Genomic DNA, 24,522 nt, shown 5'->3' on the forward strand with positions numbered 1-24,522 from the left:
CTGGCCACCCCTCACACCTGCCAGGTCTGTCCCCGCCAGCCCGTCGGCAGCATGTCCTGCAGGCGCAGCCTGGCTCTCCCCGCTCTAAGCTCTTGTCCTTGTGTCTCGGCTCAGATGACCGTCTCTGCTCTTCTGCCTCCCAAATGTGCACCTCCATCTCCTCCCTCACTGTGTCCAAATGATCACAAGGCCATCCGAAGGGCACCTCCACATGCCCGAGGCCAAGCTTACCATCCTGTCCCCTCCCGCTGCAGCCCTGGCCAGCCTTCAGGGGTCACCATCTCCGTGAAAGGCACTGCCAGCTGTGTCCCTCAGAAACCCAGGGGTCCTTTGACCTCTCCCTCTCGGCTTCCCCGGCCAGATGACCAGTCTCTCTCCATCTTATTGCCTCAGTCACTTTGGATTCTGTACAGTTCTTTGTATCTTCACTGTCCCATCCGAATCCAAGCCACCATCATTCTTCCCTGGACCACAAAAGCCTCTTAAGTGGCCTCCCCACATCCTCTCTTACGTGCCTCCCACTCTTTTGCATGTTGTAGCCGCTCCACACTCGGGCTCTGCCTCAGGGCTCAGCGATGGGAGGCCTCCCCCAGAGAGGTGGAGCGGTTTGGGGTCACAGCAGGGGCTGGAGTCACAGGAAGGCAGCCCTGCATGCAGGCTGGATGGGCCCTTTAGGCACAGAGCTCAGCCAGGCCTCCTAGGGAACGGAGAAGAGGCTGTGAAATTTGCAGTATCAGGTTTCGGAAAACACAGGGTCAGGGTCAGCGGAGCAGCTGGTAATGGGGAAGGCCAGGCCCAGCTAATTTCCTGTCAGGATGGCCCGGAGGCCCCAGCCCCTCTCCAGGCTGGCCACAGGGGAGGAGATGCCGGGAATGGCGCACATTCCTCTGGCTGGGGCCGCGCTGGACCTCGGGGGACCTGCAGGGAGTGAGGAGGTGGATGTGCTGAGGCCAGAGCTGGGGGCTCCGTGCAGGGATCAGGCATCTGCTGTCCAACGCTTAGGCTGGAAGGGGGCCAGGGACTGTAGAGCAGATGCAAAAAAGACCATCACCGTCACAGCTGCTGCAGCCTGGGGATAAATGAGCCCAGCCTCACGCTTCAGACGAGGAAACAGAGGCTCAGACAGGACCGGATCTTACCAGGATCATGTGAGCATCCTGGTTCTAAGCCCTGAACTCTGTTTCTTCTGGCCAGGCCTGCGTTTCCTGGAAGGCCCAGCTTTGCTGAGCTCTGTGACAGCGGGCAACAAGTGAGCTAGGCCTCCGCTCCTCTTGGAGGGAGCAGGAACCCTTGCTTCCAGACTGGGATGCCTGCTTCTCAGGTGGTCTAGCTGTGGGCTAGGTGTGAGAGCTCTGAGTCAGCTGAGCGCCCCTCTGTCCTCCCCCTGGAGGACCCCAGCTCACTCCACTCACAGAGGGAACTTCATGTCTTGGTCCAGTCCCCAGGAGGGTGAGGCCGTGGAGGTATGCTCCTGGCCTCGAATGACCACTAAGTGGCCTGGCCAGGCCAAGTGGAAGACAGGTCACAGGTTCCCAGACTGGTGGAGGGGTGATGGCTAAGAAGGGCGAGCCCGGAACACAGTCACACAAGCCTGGGTCCAAACCTGGCTCCGTCAAAGCTACTGTATGACCTTGGGCAGGTCAGGTAACTTTTCTAAACTATTGGCCTTTTAGCTGCAAAGCAGGGCAGGGCTACTCGGTTTCTTTCCCTCCAGCAAGCTGTGCGGTGGGCCTGTGACTTGGGCAGAGGGTCTCTTGCCTGACACTGTGGGGCACTGCCCCCACCCCCACCCCTGAGCGTGGAAGTGCTGCCTTCCCCCCGAGCATCACGTGGCCTCTTGTGGAGGAGGCCGGGGCCTCGGTGCTCAGTCCAGCCACCCTTCACCCTCTCCCAGCACTTGACTCTGAGGCCAGGGCTGTTTTCAGGTGTCCCAGGAAGCAACCTGACAGTCCTGACTGCCCCCCCCCCCATCCTAGGCAGGCCTCAGGTCCTACAGATGCACCTCAGGCACGTCTCTGAGGCTTCCGCATCTGTGCAGCCCCACTGCCTGCTCTTCCCGCTGCCCCGTGCGTTCTTCAACAGGGAGATCTTTCTAAACAAGCATCAATACCTGGCTTACCTACCGTTCTCTGTCCTCCTCTTGCTACCTCTGCATCTATGAACTCAGCATCAATGTCAGTTCCTCAGGGAAGTCTCCGATCCCCAGGGCTGGTCTAGGATCCCCTCCCATCTTTCCGCAGGCCCTTAGCTATCCCAACCCAGTCACGGCTCTGAGTACACAAGATACCATCTTTGCAGGTCTGGATAATAGCTGTTCTGGCTATGTTGCGGTCCAAACTAGCCAGAAGAGGCATCAGCACACAGCAAACATCAGTGAACTCATGTGGAGTGAATGAATGGTGGACAGATAAATGCCAAGAATGATGGACACACCATAGTTTGGGGTGGTGGGCCCACTCATAGTAGGTTCCGTCCTGTAGTTGGAGGTGTGGGGGGATGTGCCCCTTGTCAAGGCTGATTCTGGCTCCTCACACACTGAGGCCCTGGGCAGAGACATAACTTCCGGCCACAAGTGATGGGGTCATGGCAGGGGCTCCCAGCCCCACCTGCTAAGCTCTGCTGTCCCCAGGAAATGCGAATGCTGAGCATGGTCACCTAAAACAAGTGGAATCTAGGCAGTGGGTGGGCTGTGCCCAACAGCGCCTGCATGTGTTAGTTCCTCTGTCAGTAGGGTGTGTACACGTAAAAGCGTATGTGTGTAAACATGCACACCCTCATCTGCTGTCTGTGTCAGGACTGTGTGTTGGCATGTGTGTGAGTGCCCCTCTCAGGGCCTTGCAGAAACTCCCTGCCCAGCCCAGCCCCCCAAGCCCACATCCTCCATAGCACCTCTGCCCTCTGCCCCCCTCCCACCTCTCCTGGGCTATCCTCTGTCTCACGTCCCTGTCCTGGGCTCCTGTGTCCTGCACACACCTCTGTCATTGCATGAATCGTGGTAGTTCATCTGTGTGATGCTGTGATAGTTTCCTGTTGCTGTTGTAACAAATTACTACAGACTTAGTGGCTTAACACAAAGGGTTTGTCATCTTACAGTTCTGGAGGTCAGAAGTCTCACTGGCCTAAAATTAAGGTATCAGCAGGGCTGTGTTCCTTCCTGGAGGCTTTCCCAGCTTCCAGGGATGCCCACACTCCTTGGCTCAGGGCCCCTTCTGTCTTCAAAGCTACCAGTGGCTGACTGAGCCTTTCTCAGGTCACGCCACTCTGAAGCTCGCTTCTGCCTCCCTCTTCCACTTAAAAGGACCCTTATGATGACACTGGGCCTGTGTGGGGTAGTCTTTCAAGGTCAGCTGATTAGCAGCTTTAATTCCATCTGCAGCCTTGGTTTTCCTTTGCCATGTCAGGCAGCATGTTCACGGGGTCCGGGGATGAGGACATGAGCATCTCGGGTGTGTGGTGGGGACCTGAGTCTGCACATCGGAGACGATCTGTCCCTTCTTTCATCCGTGGGCTCTGGGCCTGTGCTGTGTCTGAGCCATCTGCACACCTCTCGGGAGCAGAACAGTGGCCGGCCTGAGCTAGGTGTTTATTACGTATTTGTTGAATACATGATTCAACTAACAATTTTTTGAGAATCCGTTTTGTGTCGGGGACTTTCACATACTATAGTTTTCACTCTCACTTTATAGGTGAGGAACATGAGGCTCAGAGAAGTTAGGAACCGCTCAAGGCCAAAGAGCCAGTAGGTGACAGGGCAGAAGCGTTAGTGTAAACGGACCTCAGGTAGATGAGGCTGACACCTTTGTTACTTTGAGTCCAGGGCTCCAAAAGGGTAACTGGCTAGACCTTTGGTGGTGGCTGTGAAAATGCACCTCTTAGGTTTCAGACCGGCCCCCACTGCTGTGCTCTGATATCCGTCACTGTTTGCTCCTTGGCCCACGGGCTGCTCACAGCTGGTGACTAAGGCAGGCCCCTTCTTGGCAGATGCCAGCCTCCCCAGCAGGCATTTTTGGCATGAGGACTCCCATTGGCCTTGTTGGTTCTTGGATCTGAACTGAGACTCTTCTGCCCCGTCTTCTGTCCTTCCGTGTCTCCTGCATAGGGGTGAACCTCCATCACAGTCTGATGTCCCACCCAGCTGCCCTCCCAGCTGTTCACCTAGAAATCTCCTGCACACAGAATCCTGTCTTCCTGTCTACTTCCTCAAGGACCAGAACTAACATAAGTGGTGTGAGGAAACAGTGGTACGACTGGGATTGGACTGTCTCACTCAGTGGCGAGGGACAGGAGGATGCCATCCTTGTTGGTAGAGGCCCCAGATGGTCCCTAGAGCAGGTAGCAGCTCAAATACTCTCTCTCTGGTGAGGGCCTCGGAAGATTTCCTAGAGGAGAGGAATTCTGTGGCAGGCGTTTGAAAAATAGGGAGGGGATGTTGCCTTCACAAGATGGGCTGGTTACTGCTCACTCCTGATGCCCTGCAGAGGGAGGAAGGAGGACTGTGGGCCACCAACAAGCAGCCAGTCGGGGAGTGTGACAGCGGGAGCCTCGGGTGGCCCACAAAGAGGCCCTTATCTCTGGCAGCAGAGAACAGATACAACTGAGTGCAGGGGAAGACGAGCGTTAGTTGCAGAGGTCCAGATAGTAAGTCTGAGCGCTCAGCCAAGGGAGCTGTGTGAGGGTCCGGCCATGGGGGTGGAATCTGGAACCCTGAAGCCTGAGCTAAAGATATCTGCATGGCAGCCCTGAGGTCATTGGAGCTGCGGCTTCCCTTACCCTCTGGGCTTGCAGGGGTCGCCTGCCCACCCTTGTGAGAGCTGTCCCCTCTGCTGCACTGGAGGATGGGCAGCTATTGGGCAACGGGTACCCTCCCAGTAGTTGCCCCTGCTTCCTCTCCTGGCTGCCAAGGACAATGATTAGGGTTGAATTGCAGAATAATCTGGCTGGGGTTAGGCTGGGTCTGGTAAGGGCAGGAAAAGACCATCCCATGAAAGAACAGGAGCTATCATGGATACTGGCAGGGGCAGGGGATGCTCCTGAGATTGGATTTTGAGAGAGCTTGATTAAGGGGGCTGGAACTGAAGACTGGATAAGCAAGAAGCCATTGACTTGAGGGCACAGAAGATCTAATACCCTAGCTAGGACACCAGGGGATGGGGCAGACTCTCTTAGAAATCTGGAAGAAGTGTCCAGCACTCAGTGAAGTGGAAATACCCAAGTTCCCTGGGCAGAAGGTGGAGGAGAAATTTACAGCAGCTGAGGAAAGGGGGCACCTGGAATGATGTATTACATAAGGCCAGTAATGACAGGGAGGGACAGAGAGGCAGGTAAGGGGGATTGCCTCGCAGACAGCTGTGGAGATGGTGAACAGAGCCCGGTGTCCCTAGGGACAAAACAGACGGATAGCCAGTAGGCTCTGCTGAATATCTACATGCAGGAAAGCAGACAGGAATGGAGGAGCAGGAAGTAGGGGCAACAGAAAGTCACGGTCCCTTGCTAAGTTCCCAGACCCGAGCCCGTTTTCAGATATGGAACCCATAACTGAAGAGGTGGCCAAGTCTCTAGGAGGAAGGGCCATGCGAAACCAGCCAGGGTGTATCATGATGATTCCCTCAGTTTTTCCCCGGAGGTCTATGGCCTTTTATTTGGGTGACTGTTCACTAGAGAAAGGGCATCACTAGACACAGAGCTCGAGTTGACATTAACAACTGGAGACTCAAAGCTTCATCACAGGCCTTTTTTCAGAGCAGGGCCTAGAGCACATGGAATCCTGGTAAAGGTTTGGCTTGCAGTAGGCTTGCTGGGTCCACAACCCACCCAGCAGTCCCTTGTACCCAAGTGTTCAATTAGAATTCACATCCCACTTTGATAATTGGAGTGACCCCTCGCTGGGTGCCTGGCCCGCTGGGTAGGACTGTCATATCACAACAGAGAGGGCCAAGTGGAAACTTCTGAAACGGCCTTCTCTGTACTCCCTTACCCTGCTCAGGGTAGTAGGAAAAAATAGCATCTCCTCCCAGGGGTTATGGCAGAAGTGAATGAACCATTAATAAAGGACGAAGGGGTGGTGGCCCTCCCATTTCTCCTTTTCATTCACCAGTCCAACCTTTGCAGAAATGGGACGGATGCTGGAGGTAGGCGGTGGACTGCCTCAGGCTTAACAAAGTAGTAGTCCTGTTTGCAACTGCTGTGCCGGACGTGGGATCATTGCTAGAGCTGATTAATAAGGCCTTGGGTATGTGGTTGGCAGGCATCTGGCGAATGCATTCTTTTCCATTCCAATTTGAAAAGAGGATCAGGAACAATCCACATTCACATGGGATGAACAACAATACTCATTTACAGTTTTGCCTCAGGGCCCCGTTAACTGTCTTTCCCTCTGTCATAATAGAATCCCAAGAGGTCAGGGCCACGTGGCTATCCCACAGAACCTCACAGCGGTCCATTACGTCAACGACACTGTGCTGATTAGACAGGATGGGCAAGAGGTGCCTCTATGCTGGAAGCCATGGGGAAATAACGTGCAGTCTGGGGTGTGGCATATAAACCTATGAAGACTCAAGGACCTGCCACTTCAAGGAAGTTTTTAAGGGGTTCAGTGGTGTGCCAGCATATCCCCTCCCAAGTAAAAGAAATTGCTGCCTCTTTTATCTTTTACTATGGTGAAGAACGCACAGTGCCTGGTAACCCTCTTTGTGATTAGAGGCAACACAATTCAGGGTGATGTGGAAGGCTGCCAGCTGTAGGTAGGTGACAGGAAGAGTCACTGCAGAAGGTCCAGGTCCTGCCACTCTCCGGTGTTGGAAGTGTCAGTAGTGGGAAAGGGAAAGATGTATGGTGCTTTCGGGAAGTCCCAGTGGGAGAATCAGAGCAGGCCCCTGGGATTCCATGGCAAGGCCATGCTCTCAGCAATGGAGGGATACACACCTTTTGAGAAACAGTTTCTGGCATGTTACTAGGCGCTGGTAGAGACAGAACACTTGGCCATGGCACAGCTCACGGGGCATCTGAAACTGCCCATTCTGAGTTCGGGTTTGTTGGATGTGTCAAGTCATAGAGTCGGAAGGGCCTGGCAGCAGACTCCATCAGACGGAAATGCTGACTCCAGGACTGAGCCCCAGTGGGGCCAGAGGGCACAAGTAAACTGCATGAGGACATAACCAGTGCCTGTCCTCTGGCTTGTACCGGTGGCCACATGGAGGGTCCTTTACAACCAGCTGAAAGAGGAGGGAAAAGCCTGAGCTGGGTTTACGGGTGGTTAATGTAGTGCATGGTACAAGCTGAAGATGGACAGTGGCTGCAGGACAGAGGTGTGAGGGAAAGGGAGACTATTCCCACTGCCCAGAGCTGTGAGCCGAGTACTTGCTCAGGGACTTTGTGCACAGAAAGTGGCCTAGGGTAGTGAGAAGATACACACTCTCTTGGGCAATGGCCAGTGGCCTGGCTGTTTGGTCAAGGGGCCTGGGTAGTAAAGGACTGGAAGACTGGGGACAAGAAAGTGTGGGGCAGAGACGTGGATGGACATATGGGAGAAAACTAGATTTTAGTGACACATTTAGAAAGCACCCAACACATTAGAGGCAGTGAATAAGCAAGTAAACAAGTGACCTGGACAGCTGACACTGGCCAGTCCTTGTCATTGGCTACCCTGGAACCAGCACGAGGGAGAGGGTGATTATGCCTGACAGGGGCTGGAGTTAGTCCCCCAGCTCCCTCTTTCTCTCCTCTGAGTTCCCCTTAGTAAGAGAGGCCCAGGGGGAACAGGGAGGAACTGCTCTCTGAACCTGGCACAGGGGTGGACTGTGACCACTGTGAACACTTCTTCTGGGTCTCCGGCAGCGGGGACTGTACGTGACTCGGTGCCGGCTGCTGTGCTCTGGAATCTAACAGTGTTTGCTTCCCGGGCTGCTGCCTGCCAGTGACAGGGGGGCAGGGGGCCCTGGCAGGCCCCTTCTCGGGAGGTGTGGGATTCCTCTGACAAGCTGCGGTGGCTTGAGGATGTCTCACCTGCCTGGCGAAGTTCCTTAGGATTGCCCTGCAGTCTAAGTCTGTCCCACCCGCCTGAACTACGTTCCTTCCTCCCCTTCCTCCCTGGCTCCTTCACAAGGTCACAGCCGCACCTCGGTCTCCTGGCTCTCCCAGCGCCCCTGCTTTCCTTCCCATTTGGCGTCTGCCTCTCAGAGGACTGGGACGAACACATCTTTGTTACTTCAGGTGTGGTCCTTGGACCAGCAGCCTCAGCATAACCTGGGAGCTTGTCAGAAACATGGGATGTCAAGCCCCATCTCAGACCTAGTGAATCAGAATCTTCATTTTAACATGATGATTCATACTGCGTCACAGTTTGAGAAGTGCTGGTTTAGATGATCTGGTCTTTTTCAGTAGATCGTTTAAATCTCACTTTAGAACCTCAGTCTTTGCAAAGCTAAACCATAAGAACCACAAAATCACAGATCTGGGTCCTTAATTTCATAGGTCAACGCCTACAAAGTGAAGGCACAGGTTCAGGGTCACATCACGAATTAGAATAGAGCCAACCCTCAGGTCTCTTGATTCCTAGCTCTTCCCACTGCTGGGTCTGCTGTGAGAGGCTACTTGCTCTAAATCTGCCTAGTATGGTAGCACTGGAAATGTGGCTAGTTATAATATAATTAAAACAAAATTTTTTTGGTCTTCGTCCTGAGTTCATGGCATAGTTCCTAAAACCCTCAGAATTTCCTGAGTGACAGGAGTATCTTTTATTAGTCATAATGAGTTCTTTTGACCACACCTGTGTTTATGTGATGCAGTGACTCAGGCTGGGGTCGCTAGATAGCTTCAAAATGGGGGCTAGTCACCAGGAAGAACAGCATGTGAGTAGAATGTGTGAAGCTTTGAGGGAGGGAAGGGGAGCCTGGAGAATGGGTTAGGAAAAAATCTTTTATTATTATTATTATTATTTTATATATTTTTTTTAGTAAACAGTTTATTCTAGGAAGAGCAACTCATTAAAACCATTTTAAAATTTACATATATGTACTTTTTGTTGTTTCTAAGAACAGTTTAGAGCTTTAGCTTTTTAAACTTACATAGTTATCAAAGGAATAAAGCCAACCACAAAATAAGAATCAACAGAATGTGGTAATCCAACCATAAGGGACAGTCAAATGTGCTTATACTTATTCAAGGAATCAATTATCTAAGTTATAAATAATTAGTTCATTTATGTCTTTTTAAGATTCCACATATAAGTGATATCATATGGCATTTTTCTTTCTTTCTGGCTTACTTGGAATGATGAGCTCTAGGTCCATCCATGTTGCTGCAAATGGCATTATTCTGTTCTTTTTTATGGCTGAGTAGTATGCCATTGTGTTTACCTACCACATCTTCTTTATCCATTCATCTGTTGATAGACATTTGGGTTGTTTCCATGTCTTGGCTATCATAAATAGTGCTGCTGTGAACATTGGGGTGCATGTGTCTTTTTGAATTATATTTTTCTCTGGATATATGCCCAGGAGTGGGATTGCTGGATCATATGGTAAATCTATTTTTAGTTTTTTAAGGAGCCTCCATACTGTCCTCCATAGTGGTCACACCAATTTACATTCCCACCAGCAGTGTAGGAGGGTTCCTTTTTTCTACACACTCTCTCCAGGATTTATCATTTGTGGACTTTTGAATGATGGCTATTCTGACTGGTGTGAGGTGATATCTCATTGTAGTTTTGATTTGTATTTCTCTAATAATTAGTTGAGCGTCTTTTTATGTGCTTGTTGGCCATCTGTGTGTCTTCTTTGAAGAGATGTCTATTTAGGTCTTCTGCCCACTTTTTGATTGGGTTTTTTTTTTGATATTAAGGTGTATGAGCTGTTTGTATATTTTGGAAATTAGCCCCTTGTCAGTTGCATCATTTGCAAATATTTTCTCCCATTCTGTAGGTTGTCTTTTTATTCTTAATGGTAACCTTTGCTGCGCAAAAGCTTTTAAGTTTAATTAGATCCCATTTGTTTATTTTTGCTTTTATTTCCATTACTCCAGGAGCTGGTTCAAAAAATGTATTGCTGTGATTTCTGTCCAAGAGTGTTCTGCCTATGTTTTCCTCTAGTTTTATAGTATCTGGTATGACATTTAAGTCTTTAATCCATTTTGAGCTTGTTTTTGTATATGCTTTTAGAGAATGTTCTAATTTCATTCTTTTACAGGTAGCTGTCCAGTTTTCCCAGCACCACTTACTGAAAAGACTGTCTTTTCTCCACTGTATATTCTTGTCTCCTTTGTCATAGATTAATTGAGCATAAGTGTGTGGGTTTATCTCTGGACTTTCTATCCTGTTCCATTGATCTGTGTCTTTTTTGTGCCAGCACCATACTGTTTTGATTACTGTAGCTTTGTAGTATAGTCTGAAAGGGAGCATTATTCCCCCAGCTCCATTCTTCTTTTTCAAGATTATTTTGGCTATTTGGAGTCTTTTGTGTTTTCATACAAATTTTAACATTTTTTTCCCCAGCTCTTTGAAAAATGTCGTTGGTAATTTGATAGGGATTGCACTAAATCTGTATATTGCCTTGGGTAGTATGACCATTTTAACAATATTGATTCTTCCTATCCAAGAACACGGTATATCTTTCCATTTGTTTGTCATCTTCAATTTCTTTCTTACAGTTTTCAGAGTACAAGACTTTTGCCTCCTTAGGTAGATTTATTCCTAGGTATTTTATTCTTTTTGGTACAATGGTAAATGGTATTGTTTCCTTAATTTCTTTTTCTGCTATTTCATTGTTAGTGTATAGAAATGCAACTGATTTCTGCGTATTAATTTTGTATCCTGCAACTTTATCAAATTCATTGATGAGCTCTAGTAGTTTTCTGGTTGCTTTTTTAGGGTTTTCTATGTATAGTATGTCATCTGCGAACAGTGACAGTTTTACTTCTTCTTTTCCAATTTGGATTCCTTTTATTTCTTTTTCTTCTCTGATTGTTATGGCTGGATCTTTCAAGACTATGTTGAATAAAAGTGGCAAGAGTGGGCATCCCTATCTTGTTTCTGATCTTAGAGGAAATAACTTCAACTTTTCCCCATTAAGTATGATGTTAGCTGTGGGTTTGTCATATATGGCCTTTATTATGTTGAGGTATGATCTGCCTAAGCCCACTTTCTGGAGAGTTTTTATCATAAATGGATATTGAATTTTATCGAAAGCCTTTTCTGCATCTATTGAGACCATCATACTGTTTTTATTCTTCAATTTGTTTATGTGGTGTATTACATTGATTTGCTGACATTGAAAAATTCCTACATTCCTGGAATAAATACCACTTGATCATGGTGTATGATCCTTTTAATGCATTGTTGGAGTCCATTTGCTAGTATTTTGTTGAGGATTTTTGCATTTATATTCATAAGTTATATTGGCCTGTAATTTTTTTTTGTGGTATCTGTCTGGTTTTGGTATCTGGGTGATAACGGCCTCATAGAATGAGTTTGGAAGTGTTCCTTCCTCTGTAAATTTTTTGAATAGTTTCAGAAAGATAGGTGTTAATTCTTCTCTAAATGTTTGGTAGAATTCACCTGCGAAGCCACCTGGTCCTGGACTGTTGTTTGTTGGGAGTTTTTAAATTACTGATTAAATTTCAGTACTGGTAATTGGTCTATTCATATTGTCTTATTTCTTCCTGGTTCAGTCTTGGCAAATTGTACCTTTCTAAGAAATTGTTCATTTCTTCCACATTGTCCTTTTTGCGGTTGTAACTTCTCCTTTTTCATTTCTGATTTTATTAATTTGGTCCCTCTCCCTTCTTTTCTTGATGAGTCTGACTAAAGGTTTATCAATTTTGTTTATCTTTTCAATAATTGGAGAATGGGTTATGAAAAAAATCTTGAACAAGATTCAGAGGGCTTTCCAGTTGGTGATCACACTGAGGTGCTGGGAGGGTGGCACGCCCAGAGAGGGCATGGGAGCGCCACACCACTCCCTTCGCCCAGACCTTGCCCCATGCATCTCTTTCATTTGGCTGTTGTTTCCTTTACGATAAACCAGTAAACATATTTTCCTGAGTTCAGTGAGTTATTCTAAATAATCACTGAACCTAAGGAGGGGGTTATGGGCACCCCCCCAAATTTATAGCTGGTTGCTCAGATTCCCCTGGGAATTGCAACAGGCATCTGAAAGGGGGCAGTCTGGTGGGCTGAGCCCTTAAGTGTGGGGTCTGTGCTACCTCTGGGGTGGTAGTGTCAGAACGGGGTGAACTGCTGGGTACTTAGCCGGTGTGGGAGAACTGGAGTGGGAAAATGACATGCATTTGGTAAGAGAAGTGGTGTCAGAAAAAAGAACACACTGGTCCAAACAGATGTGCTGTAGTGCAAAATAGACACTGGATTTTGTGGACTCAGCATGAACGAAGATATGAAATATTTCATTAATAATTTTCTGTATTGATTACATGTTGAAATAATGTTTGATAGATAAAGGTAAACAATGTATTATTGAAAATAAGATAAAATGTTATGAACTGAACTTCATCTATTTCTTTTTACTTGAAAAAAGATCTACCAGTGCCTCGCATTATGTATCTATTTGATAGTGCTGTCCGAGCCCTATCTCCGTCACAATGCTGCTTTATTCTCGGCTTAATTCATAGCTCTGGTTGAGGCTGCTGTTGCTGAGGGCATTTCCTGGTTATCAGCTTGAGATCTTGAGATTGTTCAGAATTTCCTTACAGACGATGGGGTTACTTAACTCTTAAAAGAACTCCTAATGAAATATCTATAAATGTCAGTTTTCATTCAAAAGCAAACCAGTTGGACTATTAACAGTTAAAGCTCTAGCCCTGGCGTGAGGACACTGAGTGGACGGATTTGGGGCCTGAGAAAAAGAACCTGGGCTGAAGGGTTCTGGGGAGTGGGTCCTGCACTCACGTGCTCCCTTGGGTCGGCATCTTTCAAGAACCCAGGCGTGAGAGACTTTGTCACAGGAGCCGCAGGTCAGGGTGCCAGGCTTCTTCCTTGGAACCCAGTGCCCTTCTCCCTCTCACAGCTCAGACCTGAGGAATGAAGGGCGTCCTGACACTTGTGCTCAGCTCCCAATCCCAGTTTTCCTCCTGACTGACTCTCAGGGACACACAGGGCAGAACTGCAGGTTCCAGAGCCAGCCATTAGGAGGAGAGTCCTGGGATTAATGAAGGCCTGAGTCACATGAGCCCTCTGGACTGAGGAAATCTGAGGGAGGGGGACGTTAGTGCCTCACCTCGGGGGCTCTTCCTGACTAGTTCAGAGGTTCACCCCTGAGATGAGAACTTGCATTCTGTTGGCTCCACACTGAGATGTAGCTAGGTTCCCAAGGTAAACTCCAAGGGCTTACCTAGAGGGAGTGTTGTCTGGAACTGAAATCACTGATCCTTTGTTTTTGCTGTTCAACAATTTCCTGAAGCAGGAAAACCTGCTACCAAACGAGTTCAGTTCCCCTGCTGAAATTATCACAAACTGCCACACGCCTTAAGTGGTAAAACTGTGACCTGGAAGAGGCAGTGAACTTAACCAACTTCACACAGCTCACTGGAGGCACAGGGTGGGCGTGGCGGCCTCAGGTCTCTTAACCTAAATTCTGCAGCCGTGTGTCCAGAACCCAGAAGCTCAGGCCAGCATGTCCAGTGTCCCTGGTACTTCCTGAGCAAAGGGCAGTAATGACATTAATAGAACCAAGGCAGGAAATGGGCTATGCTGTGTTTTACCCTTGAACTTTTAGTCCCGTGTATGAATCATAAATGTTGCCTCCTGAGTGCTACGTACTGCACAATGAACTTTATTTCAGTAAATAAAGGATGCTTTTTCTTAAGAAATAAATTTAATTCAAGGTGGTTAGTGAATGCAAGGCATGTGGTGCCTTCATGAAAGTTAAAAGAATCCAGTTACAAAAGAAGCACTGTGTAGTCTCAAATTGCTAAAGGTACAATGGACTTCATATTTTACAAAGTACAAAAAATTATTTCATATACAAAGAAAAATACAAATAATGTGCAAAAACCATTTTCACAGGTGGCAATTTATAAAATGAAAATGATAGAAAAATCCTTCATTCTTATTATCCTCTAATTTCTTATATATTAACACAGTTCTATTTCCTAGCTTGTAGATAATTTTAAATTTGAAAATCTGATTTATTTTTAACCTACAAAGACAAAGTGGCTTTTTATTTTTTAAAAAGGGAACCATTTTATTACTGGAATCTTATGAATGAATCAATTAACTTTATATTAAATTATAAGCAGACTATCTGAAAAACAAGGATATAGAAATCATATATACATATTTTTGAAATATTAGTTTGGTATTTAACATATTAACATTACAAAACAATGCAATGATGTAGCTACCTAGGACTCCAGTTGGCCACAGTGGCTTTCACAGAGAAGCTGTTTCTGTTGACTGTAAACAAACTGGAATCTTAAGCTGAACAAACACAGGTTATCAAAATTAATGAAAGTCTAAAGAGGTCCTTACTGTTCGCATGCGGAGGGTGCTGTTTGGGGATCCAGTCACGCCGCAGTGCGACCATGGTCTACACGGCCTCGTCACAGGGGTCGTGTGGTCTCTGGCTTCTGTCTTTCCAACATCTTCACTTAGGAATTCAGTGCAAGTGTCCGTTTTGTGGGTTAGTGCATTCAGCTTTTGCATGTTATTTTGTGTAAGAAGCTGTCAGGGAGCAGAAAAATACATGGGAACACAACGTCCTGGATCCTCAGGGCACCTTTGGCCTAGAGAATTTAGTGTTGTAGAAGCAGTATTTCCCTGCATTGGTCTGGTCATTGCTGCATCATTCCCTGGACAGTCTTTCCCATCAGGATGATCTTGTGTGGCCCCTGCCCACCTTGCCTGCCACAGAGCACTGATGGGTCTTGCTGTGAACCCTAGTGGCCGAGCAGGGGTTATGGAAGCACCTTTGACAGCACCAGAGAACTGAGCATCTCTAAGGTCAGGCAGTAAGAATAGGAGCCTCTGACGGGAAACCTATTCTGCACAGGATGGAAGATAATCTTGGAGAGTTTTGATTTTTGATGTCAGAAAGCTCTCCAAGGAAATTATGACCTTGGAGAGCAAAAAGGATCCAGCTTTCAGGAAGGACCCTGGTGGGTAGCCACTTTGCCTAGGGGATGGATGACAGTTGGCTCAGGAAGCATTCTTCTGATCCCTAACCACAAAGACCCTGTTAGAACAATCAAGTGCAAGATACAGGGCGGGCCGGGGGCTCTTGACAGACCTGTGTGACACAGCCACTCAGGCTAAGCAGATGTAGCAACTGCTGAACGAAGGGAACGGGTAACTCTGGGCAGGAAACCTCAGGCCGAAGGATGACTCATCTGAACCGAGCAGGACGCCGTCAGCTCCGCTGGGGTTCATGTGCTGCTTCTCTATTTGGCAGCATGAGCCCTCCCCCTATCTCCTGCCTGGGTTGACCATGGGCTTCAGGCGTCAGAGATACAGCTCTGGATCCTGTCCATCCACTGCTGGGCACTCTGTCCATCCTGGGCACAGAAGTTATATACACGCTTGCTGGTCTTGAGCTGCAAAACCGAAGAGAAGAGATGAGGGTGGGGCTATTCTATGGCTTTGGGCAAGTGGCAAAGCGGTCCCTGTGCCGGTCCCTCACTGCATCGCCCCAGAACCCCTGTTATTTTCTCTGCCCTCCACTACCATACTGTCATTACCTTTATAGTCACTTTACCTTCCTTGTCCCCAGAGTCACAGAGGGTTTTAACAGAAGGGCCTGGCAGAGGAGACAGACATACTGGAAGAGCCACACTTTGCATCTTCCCAGGGCCTTGGGAGAGTCCAAAATGGCTGGAGTCTCCAGCCCTACCATGCACTGTGCCAATGCAGCACAGGCTCCAGGAAGACTGAGATTCATCCATACCATGCTGGAGGTGGCTTTTCTGTCCCCTTCTCTAAATCTTCAGTTGGGGCCACACTGGAGTCTCACGAGTCAGAGAAATGGCCTCATAGCCTGAGCAGGGCCCTAGAGTATGTATGGCCTGTGCTCTGAGAGGTCCTGCTGGGCTCTGGGCACTAGATAAGTCCCCTATCATGTGGCCCATAAAATGCCCCAAGGCCCAGCTAAGGGTTGCTGAAGATGTTAGAGTAGACAGTCATCATGTGTGGTAAGGACAGTGTTCTGTGGAAGGTCAGGCATGAAGACCACTGGGTAAAAAGGGAAGTGACATCTGTTCTCCTTTGTAGGCGGTGACTGTATAACTAACTGTACTTAACAAGGGGTCTGTCTGCTTCCACATATAATTGAATATCTTTGAGGGACTCTTTTGTGCAAGACAATGCTCAGCCCTTCTGAGACATGAACAGCTGGGAGAGGTCAGGCTTGGGGATTAAGAGTGCTGAGTTCAAGTTCTGTAGCAATTCCCATAGTTAGAGGGGTCTGTGCAGTCACCACCAATTACTCTGAGACCCTATAATTCTTGGAGGTGGATGGATTGTAAGGAATCATGTGCAAACAGAGCAAGGAAAAGTAAGATCAACTTACATCAAAGAAAGCCTTGTCACTCGTGTGCTTTGGGGCTCCCATGCTGGGGCCAGCAGGGATGACCATTTCTACTTCAGCCAGATCAATGTGGCCTTTACAGCTTGTGTCCTCACCTGAGTCATAGTATCGCAGCTGGAACCCAAAGGACACATGAGATATGAGACAAAGAAAGAAAACAGCATGGCTTTTCAAAATGTATTGAGAACTAGGTGACTGGGAGAAAGGAGGAAAAAGACATTTTTTGAGATTTGAACAAATAAGTATTACATATTAAAAAATGTGTCAAGTAACAATGGTAAGAAATGTGTGTAACATAAAAAGGGGGTAGAGGTGGGAGGGTATAGCTCATTGGTAGAACATGTGCTTAGAATGCACGAGGCGCTGGGTTCAATCCCCAGCACATCCATTAAAAAAAAAATAAATAAACAAACCTAGTTATCCCCCCAAAAAAGAAATTTAAAATTTTTCCTAAAAAATAAAAAAGGGGTTAATGTTTAGAATACATACAGAATTCCTAGAAATTTATAAAATGGTAATAAGCAAGCTAATAGAAAAATGGTCAAAGAATTTCAATTGGCAAGTCACAGGATAAATATGAATGACCTATAAACATTTGAAAAGATGAACAACCTAACTGATCAAAGAAAAGTAAATGCAGTCAGTGAGATTTCACTTTTCGCTGAGATTAAGACATTAAAAACAATATTCAGGTTGAATGTAAGGCAGCAGGTATTCTCAAACACTGTTAATGGGACTATAATCAGAAACCTTTCAGAGAACAATTTAGCAACAGGAACTAAAATTTAAAATGTTTATACTTAGCGATGTACCTTTCCCACCTCTAGAAATTTTCCCTACAGAGACACTCCCACAAGCATGCAGAGACACATGTATAAAAAGGTTTCCTTCAGCACCGCCTTTATCAGCTAACAACTGAAAAGTAGGGGTGTTGGTTAATTAATGAAGGTACATCAAGAATATAGAAAACTATACAACTTTTACAAAAATGGTCAGGAAGACCCGTGTGGACTGGTGGGAAAATATGTTCAAGCTGTATATTTAAAAGCAACTGACTTGACTGAGTGGTTACTATGTGTAAGGACTGGACACCACTCTAAGTCTGGACCTCACTCTAACTCACTCTGCAGCAAGTGTCTGGTGCTTCCGTCCCTGGGGTTCAGGCTTCAGACTTTTCTCCGCCCCTCCCTTCAGGCGTGGTATGAGTAGGACTAAGTGAAAACTGTATACCTTCTGTGTTAAATCTAAAAGGTTGGTAAAAATGCAAATATAATTTGATATAATTGTAAATTACATCAAAATTATGCCATTCTCTTATATTATAGTTAGTGGTTTAATGGAACTCTACTATACAGTGTAGGCTCTATGATTTCAGAGAAAATGTTTCAAAGTCTAGCCTCCTGAAAAGGTCTTTCTTCTATTGTATATTTGTAAAAAATTCTCTGTATTCTTCCACAAAGACTCTGTGTAACCTTTATGAAGCTCCTTGAGCAGAGGGAAAGGTAGTCCCCGTATAGTCTTCATCCTGAAGTTTTCCAGATGCAGGTCCAACAAGAGCATTGTATAGGGGTAATAGTTCGTATCTTTCTCAACAGATTCCATTTTGGAGATAAATGCACTGAGAATCTTGGCATCTCAGGCTGCCTCAAGGCTGACTGGTCAGGTGCAAGGTAGAGTGAGGTCTGGGGTCAGAACGTGGAGGCCACGTGACTCTCACTAGTGAAGGGTGCACAGGGGCTGGAGGTTTGGGTAGGGATCCTCCCCACTGAGATGACCGGAGCAAAGATTATGACGCTAAGGACTGGGGGCAATGCTATAGCAATAGCAGAGACTAACAACGGGCAAAAGAAAAGATTTGATAACATAATCTGTGAGGTCCTGTCTAGTACCTGCCCACTGTGAATTCCAGGTTTGGGTGGGCACATCCCCTGCTGCCTGTTTTGGGGCCCCCTCCCTCCTCCGTTGCTGTCATCTTTGGGGGATAATGGTGCTTTCCTCAGTACCAAGTACAGTGATAGACACAGAGAAGGTGTTCAGTAAATGTTTATCGAATAAATTACTGCCCTCGGTTTTGAATGGATACTTTATGCAGCAAACATGAAGTGATCTGTATTCTGGGGAATGTTCACAGGGCAGGCTCTGTATGTGCATGTGGTATGTAACACACTGAAAATCTCACTTCTCCTGGCCTGGGTTTTAAGAGCAGGCAGCAGGAGATATATGAGTATTAAAAAACAGAGTTCTATTGCTCTTAATGCTCTGGGCTCAACAGTCCCTGCCTCCGCCTGCGTACACCTGCACCCTCTCAGGAGGCTACCACCCTTACTCAGGGACAGGCATGGGCCCTCTGAGAGGCCTTAGGAAGGCATCCTGTACCCGAGGGCTGCATCTGCTGAGTCACACGACAGCCAGGGACTGAGCCGAGTCTGGGAGAAGTGATTTCTCTAGGCTTTGATGGTATTACCTGATGTTTTGTTACATCCAAAACGAACCAACGGGGCTTCCAACCTTTCAGCAAAGCCCCTCTTTTGTAGAGTGTTCCTTCAAAGGACCTAGAAGAAATGATGACAGGGCAGTTAATTTGACTTCTCATTTAAAAAGTGCTATAAAGGGGATGTCCGTAGTTTTTGTTGGTTAAGTCTCTGTTTCCCCCAGATGATCCAAAAGAGATCGATGAGAGCTCCCCCTAGAATTTCTCTACTGGACCTTTGGGGAGAGACTGCCTCTTTCTGCTGGAATTACCAAACTTGTGAGGTTTGGAGCTCTCAGTAGCCATCTTTTGTGCCACGCTGGGGTTCATGAAGCCCATAGGAGAAAGCAGAGCTGAAGATACTGTGTAAAAAACTGGCACTTCCTTGGCCTTCCCAGTGTATGGGAGTAAATTCCTTCTGCTTGGGCCAGTGTGAGCTGCATTTCTGATGTCTGCCACTGAAAAAGTACTAAAACATACTCCCTCAAAAGACCTGGCAGACATGAGGTAATAACAATCAGGACGCAACCACAAATAACTATGATCTCTTGGCATTCTTTCAGTTGTAATTCTGACTTTTCCTCTTCAAAGAACCATCTAACACACTTAAAACAGAAACAAAGAATTAAAGCAGATCTATTTTAAGTTGTAGAAGGCAGCACTGCACAGGCCGAGCTTATTAAAGGGCCTGTGGTGTGGCTGCAGGCAAGGCGGGGAGGGCCTTTTCAGAACACCGAGCAGGGCTCAGCGTGCCCACCTGTTCTCATCGCTCCTGGATGTGTACTGGCTGTACAGCGTGGCTGCTCGCCGGTCCACTCCATTGGATGGGGAGATGCCAGTACTCTGCTCCTCCCCCGGGCTGCTGTCTGGGAGGTGCAGCACAGACCTCTTCTGATAGGAAGGGAGGTTGGTAGACACAATTCCTGGGGAGCCTGAAGGGTGTCTCTGGGGCTGAGAAAGAAAAGGGGCTAGGAAAGCTTTACAAAGACTTCAAGTAATTGACCTGATAATTTCATTTCTAAAAATTTACCTCTAGGAAAAAACTGGACCAATAAGAAAAATATATATAATACAGGGAACTATATTCAATATCTTATAAAACCTATAATGAGAAATGTGAAAAAAATAACAATCAAAATGCTATATGTACATCAGAAACTAACACAACATTAAATCAACTATACTTAAAAAAGGAAAAATATATGTAAAAAGATGTTTATTACTAGAGTTTATAACACTAAAAAATTGGAAATTACTATCATTGGACTGGTTAAAAAAAAGGGTATTTCCATACAACAGACAGCCAGCCATTAAAAATGTTGCTGCTGAAGCACTATTTACAACAGCCAAGGGGTTGAAACAACCCAAATGTCCATCAACAGATGACTGGATACAGAAGATGTGGTATGTATATACAACGGAATACTACTCAGCTGTGCACAAGAATAAAATAATGCCATTTGCAGCAACATGGATGGACCTGGAGATCACTGTTCTAAGTGAAGTAAGCCAGAAAGAGAAAGAAAAATACCATACAATATTGCTTATATGTGGAATCTAAAAAAAAGGGACACAAATAAGCTATTTACTAGATGATTGATTCCATGAATATGTGTAAGCACGTTTGACTGTCCTTTATGACTGGATTACTGCACTCTGTTGATTCTTAGTGGCTGGCTTTATTCCTTTGATAACTATGTAAGTTTGAAAAGCTAAAGCCCTAAACAATGAACAGTGTATATATACATATTAAATAATGATGTAGATAGATTACATTGGCCTAGAGAAATGTTCACATACGTCTTAGGTGAAAAAGTAGATGACAAAATAATATACATAATGGGATCTCCTTTTTGTTAAAAAATAACTGCAATGCTGCATAAGAAAAATCAAGAGGTACAACAACAAAAATGTTGCTGCTGATTTATAGTGACAAATGGAAGGACATGTATACCACATATTAAGTAAAAAAGCAGGTTTTAAAACTGCATGTATACACTAACTTCCCTTTTATATGTGTGTTTAGAATTATAAAACAAGCTTGAAAGCATAGTGGTTTATTTCTAGGTTATAAATGGTGGGTGATTTATGTCTTTATTTTGTAACTTTCTGTGTATTGTCTTATTTAAAATAATAAATATATCTTATTTTATAATCAGAAAAAAAATCAAGAAACCATTTTTCTGAGGATAAAAGCAGTAAGACATCCCCTACCTGTGGCCTGTCTGATAACAGCTCCTGAATTGCCACCTGAAGGCAAGAGACAGCGACTGGAGGACTCCTCCTTACCACATCAGAGGCCTTCTTTTACACTCCATTCTCCTCGACCCCTCTGTGACAGCTGGCCCCTGCTGACCTCTCCTTTCCTGCAGTGCTCTTCAGAACACTCATCTGTCCTAACTTCCTTTCTGTTGCATTTGGAGTCAGTCTGACATGGGTCTGACGGGTGACTGTTGCAAGCATTAGCTGTGTGATCTCTGTGTCTGCCCCTCATGTTTGAGATGGGACACGACTCCCTCACTGGGGGTTAAATAGGACGCAAAGTGTGTGTGGTGCTCAGCACAGTCCCTTCCACATAAAGGAGCACATTTTGGTGTTTTAAAATATTTCATTTTCTCTGATTATTTCTCTGGAATAAACAAGGTCCTGGCACTGCCCTCTTTCCTCATGTGGTAGAAGATCAGCTGAAACCACAGGGGCGCTGAGATAGAAAAGAACCCAGTAATTTTCCCTGGATTTGGGGCCCTGGAACATAAGTATTATGTCACTGTGGTAAAGTGAGACACTCAGAAAGCATTCAGTCATTTGGAACTTTCTGCCCTAGACCCTCAGGGAATGACCCCTCCCTTTCCACCTTTCCCTTTGGCCATAAGTCCCCTAGGTTATCTGTGGCAGGGCCCCACCTGACCTAGCACCCTCAAAAAACTCAGAAATAGCTCTTCAAAGGGCTTTGCCAACTCACACGGTCTGCTCTGGGCTCTTCTTTAAGGTCCACGATTATTCTTTCCCACAGCTGCTGCCACTTCTCAGGGGTTTGGTTCAATTTATGCTCCAATCTTTCAATTTCCTGCAAAGTAATTAAAAGGAATTTATTATTTATTTTTTAAATGTAGGTACTGAGTAATGAACCCAGGACCTCAGGCATGCTAAGCACACACTCTACCACTGAGCTATACCCTCCCTCCACCAGGAGTTTTCTGACAGATACGCATTTCATAGAGATCAGGATGTGCCCTGGAGCCACACCTCCTCTGTACTGGGCCCAGATGAAGAGCATGACCGGAGGGCAGTTAAAGACAGCTGTAAGCCGGGGGCCTCAGAGGTCTCCCAAGCCAGGGACAGTGGAGCGAGCCTTAGCTGGTGTGATACGCTGTGGCAAAGATGATTAGGATCTGTAACCAGGCCTTTTTGTACAGACGGCTTAAACAGACAGATGAAATGTGTATCCCAAACACCTTCATCTTTGGCCAGCCCATAGGAAATCTGATGGCCATAGCAAAAGGTCAAGCACTGGGCTGCTGCCAAAGCCTAACACTGAGGTAGATGTGAAGTCTGTCCTTGACAGAGGAACCCCTCAACTCTAATGATTCAAACCAGATGTAGAGAGAATGAACCAAGGAATGCCCGAGGAATGGGGTTTCCCCCAGACAGGGAAGCTGAAGACCAGAGCAGCAGCCTCTGTGACGGTGCTTTCACAGAGCGTACGCCTCCTGGTCAGAAAACCAGATGGAGAGGACTCTTCAGGAATTGTTTGGCCCATAGCAAGGCTCAAACCCTTCTCTCAGGGCTGCTGCTCTCATCAGGGTGGCTGCTGCCAGAACGGCTTCACTCCAGGATATTCCTTGTAGAAGATGGTTGGCTGTATTCCCATCAGGCCATCAGCTACCCACACTTCTGACCAGAGGAAGTAAAGCACCCACAAAAGCCATAACCCACGCCTGACTCAGGCTGCTCGGCCAGCTCAAGCAGCTGGGAAGCTGCAAACTGATCCATCTGCTCGAATGCTTCCTTACTGCTGGAAAACTCACTTTTGTCAAGCCTCTTTTCCAGTACCTAAGCCTGGTCCCCCATTGAGGCTGGGGAGCAAATCTGGGGTCCTCATACTCCTTCAGTGCTATGTCTGATGCCAGCCCAGAGTAAGGAGAGTCATGCCTACAAGTTTGTGAACCAGTTTCAAACTTAGCCTGGTTCCTGAGGCCTCGCGTGCCTCCAGGGCCCTGGTGCCTCAGGAGCGTGCGTACGCACGGCTGACTTACGGTGAGAAGGCTGGTGAGAGCGTCGGGCTGCACACAGCTGACATCATCGTAGCACGGCCACACGGTTCTCCTCTGGCTCTGGGGCCCGGCTCCTCTGGCCAGCTCCGAGTCCTCGGAGGGGAGCTGTGTGGGGGTCAGCATCATCCAGTCATACGAAGGCCCCGCGGAGAGGGTCTCCTCTATGTAGTAGTCCCACTTCTTGAGACTGGAAACGTTTACATTGGGCTTCAGGGCCTGTTTAAAGAAAATTCTGATACGTAGTTTCATCTTGACCTCAAAGTGCCCCAAGCTTACTGGGAGGACAGCCCCTAATGTTGCAGGGTTCGGGGAAAGAGTAAGAACAGAGGTTATTTAAACATTACACACCCAGGTAAACTGTTAGAAAAACTCCATTCTAACCTCCTACCTTAACGAATATAACTTCCTAATGACCTGGACGGCCAGGCTTCAACTGAGAATTCTTGGACTCCTCAGAATTCTACACCAGAAAGTTGTGGCACTGGGGAAGCTGGTCCCAGCTCCCAGTTCTTGGCCTAATCCCCTGCTCCTCTGACCCAGCTCTGTCCTACATTCAGGGCCTTTTGTGAACATGTGTATATACCCTGACTCATGCAGCTAGACTCTGTCCACTCCCTGTGAAACAGCTGCTTCTCAGCAGCCCTTTGGGCTTAGGGATATGTTCACTGACTTGGGGAACAGACTTGGAGAAATGGCCTGGTGAGTAACTTGAATTTGGGCAAGGAATTCTGAAGTTCAAGAGCATGGTCCAGATGAATAAGGGGCATGTAAGTGTGTATCCTTGGTTTCCTGTACTCCTCACCTCACAAGGAGGGCGCATTTGGAGAAAGGCCAGAGTAGGGCCCTATCGTATGCCCCGGAGTAAGGTGGCCCGCCCCCTCGCAGAGCCTATTTCAGACAGACATGCGTGGCAGAGCATGACTGCCCCTGAGATGTCATCCTTCTCGGCTGGGCTCCAAACATCCCTGCTTCCCACAGGGGTTTTTCCATGGCTTTGCTACAAATGGACTTAGGGAAATCTTCTGCAAAGTATTTTAGATTTTTCAGCTTAGACAATCTGCTGAGGTTTCAAGTTTTGTTTGTTCTTTCTTCCTGGGGAGAGTTGATTTGCTCGACTTTCTTGTTATCCCTTCTATGTTTTGGGGGCCAGCTTCTAATTTTTGTGGTCAACAATTTGGTAACAGTCTCCATTCCATCAGAACCTAAACCCATAGTGTATCAAACTTTTAAATAGATTCTGGTATGAAACCTA

General features: G+C 46.8%; 1 protein-coding gene and 2 long non-coding RNA genes across 4 annotated transcripts in view; 2 read left to right on the forward strand and 1 right to left on the reverse strand.

Annotated features, from left to right (window-relative positions):
* Positions 1–24,522, forward strand: part of LOC140698715 (uncharacterized) — a 59,314-nt gene that overhangs the window by 10,550 nt on the left and 24,242 nt on the right. The gene's annotated exons all lie outside the window — the stretch shown is intronic.
* LOC140698714 (uncharacterized) lies at positions 8,781–21,653 on the forward strand. Its single transcript, XR_012076575.1, has 2 exons — positions 8,781–8,846; positions 21,156–21,653. It is a non-coding gene; the product is annotated as an uncharacterized lncRNA (long non-coding RNA).
* Positions 13,759–24,522, reverse strand: part of SBF2 (SET binding factor 2) — a 393,567-nt gene continuing 382,803 nt past the window's right edge. For both annotated transcript variants that reach the window (XM_031681212.2, XM_031681211.2), the window contains 6 exons: positions 23,253–23,486; positions 21,959–22,063; positions 19,754–19,947; positions 18,991–19,078; positions 16,509–16,640; positions 13,759–15,537 (listed from right to left, as the gene is read on the reverse strand). In XM_031681212.2, coding sequence (XP_031537072.2) covers positions 15,439–15,537; positions 16,509–16,640; positions 18,991–19,078; positions 19,754–19,947; positions 21,959–22,063; positions 23,253–23,486 — 852 coding nt within the window. In that variant the 3' untranslated portion in view covers positions 13,759–15,438. The remainder of the gene's footprint in view (positions 15,538–16,508; positions 16,641–18,990; positions 19,079–19,753; positions 19,948–21,958; positions 22,064–23,252; positions 23,487–24,522) is intronic.

The sequence above is a fragment of the Vicugna pacos genome, chromosome 10, assembly GCF_048564905.1.
Source record: "Vicugna pacos chromosome 10, VicPac4, whole genome shotgun sequence".
Classification (NCBI taxonomy): Eukaryota; Metazoa; Chordata; class Mammalia; order Artiodactyla; family Camelidae; genus Vicugna; species Vicugna pacos.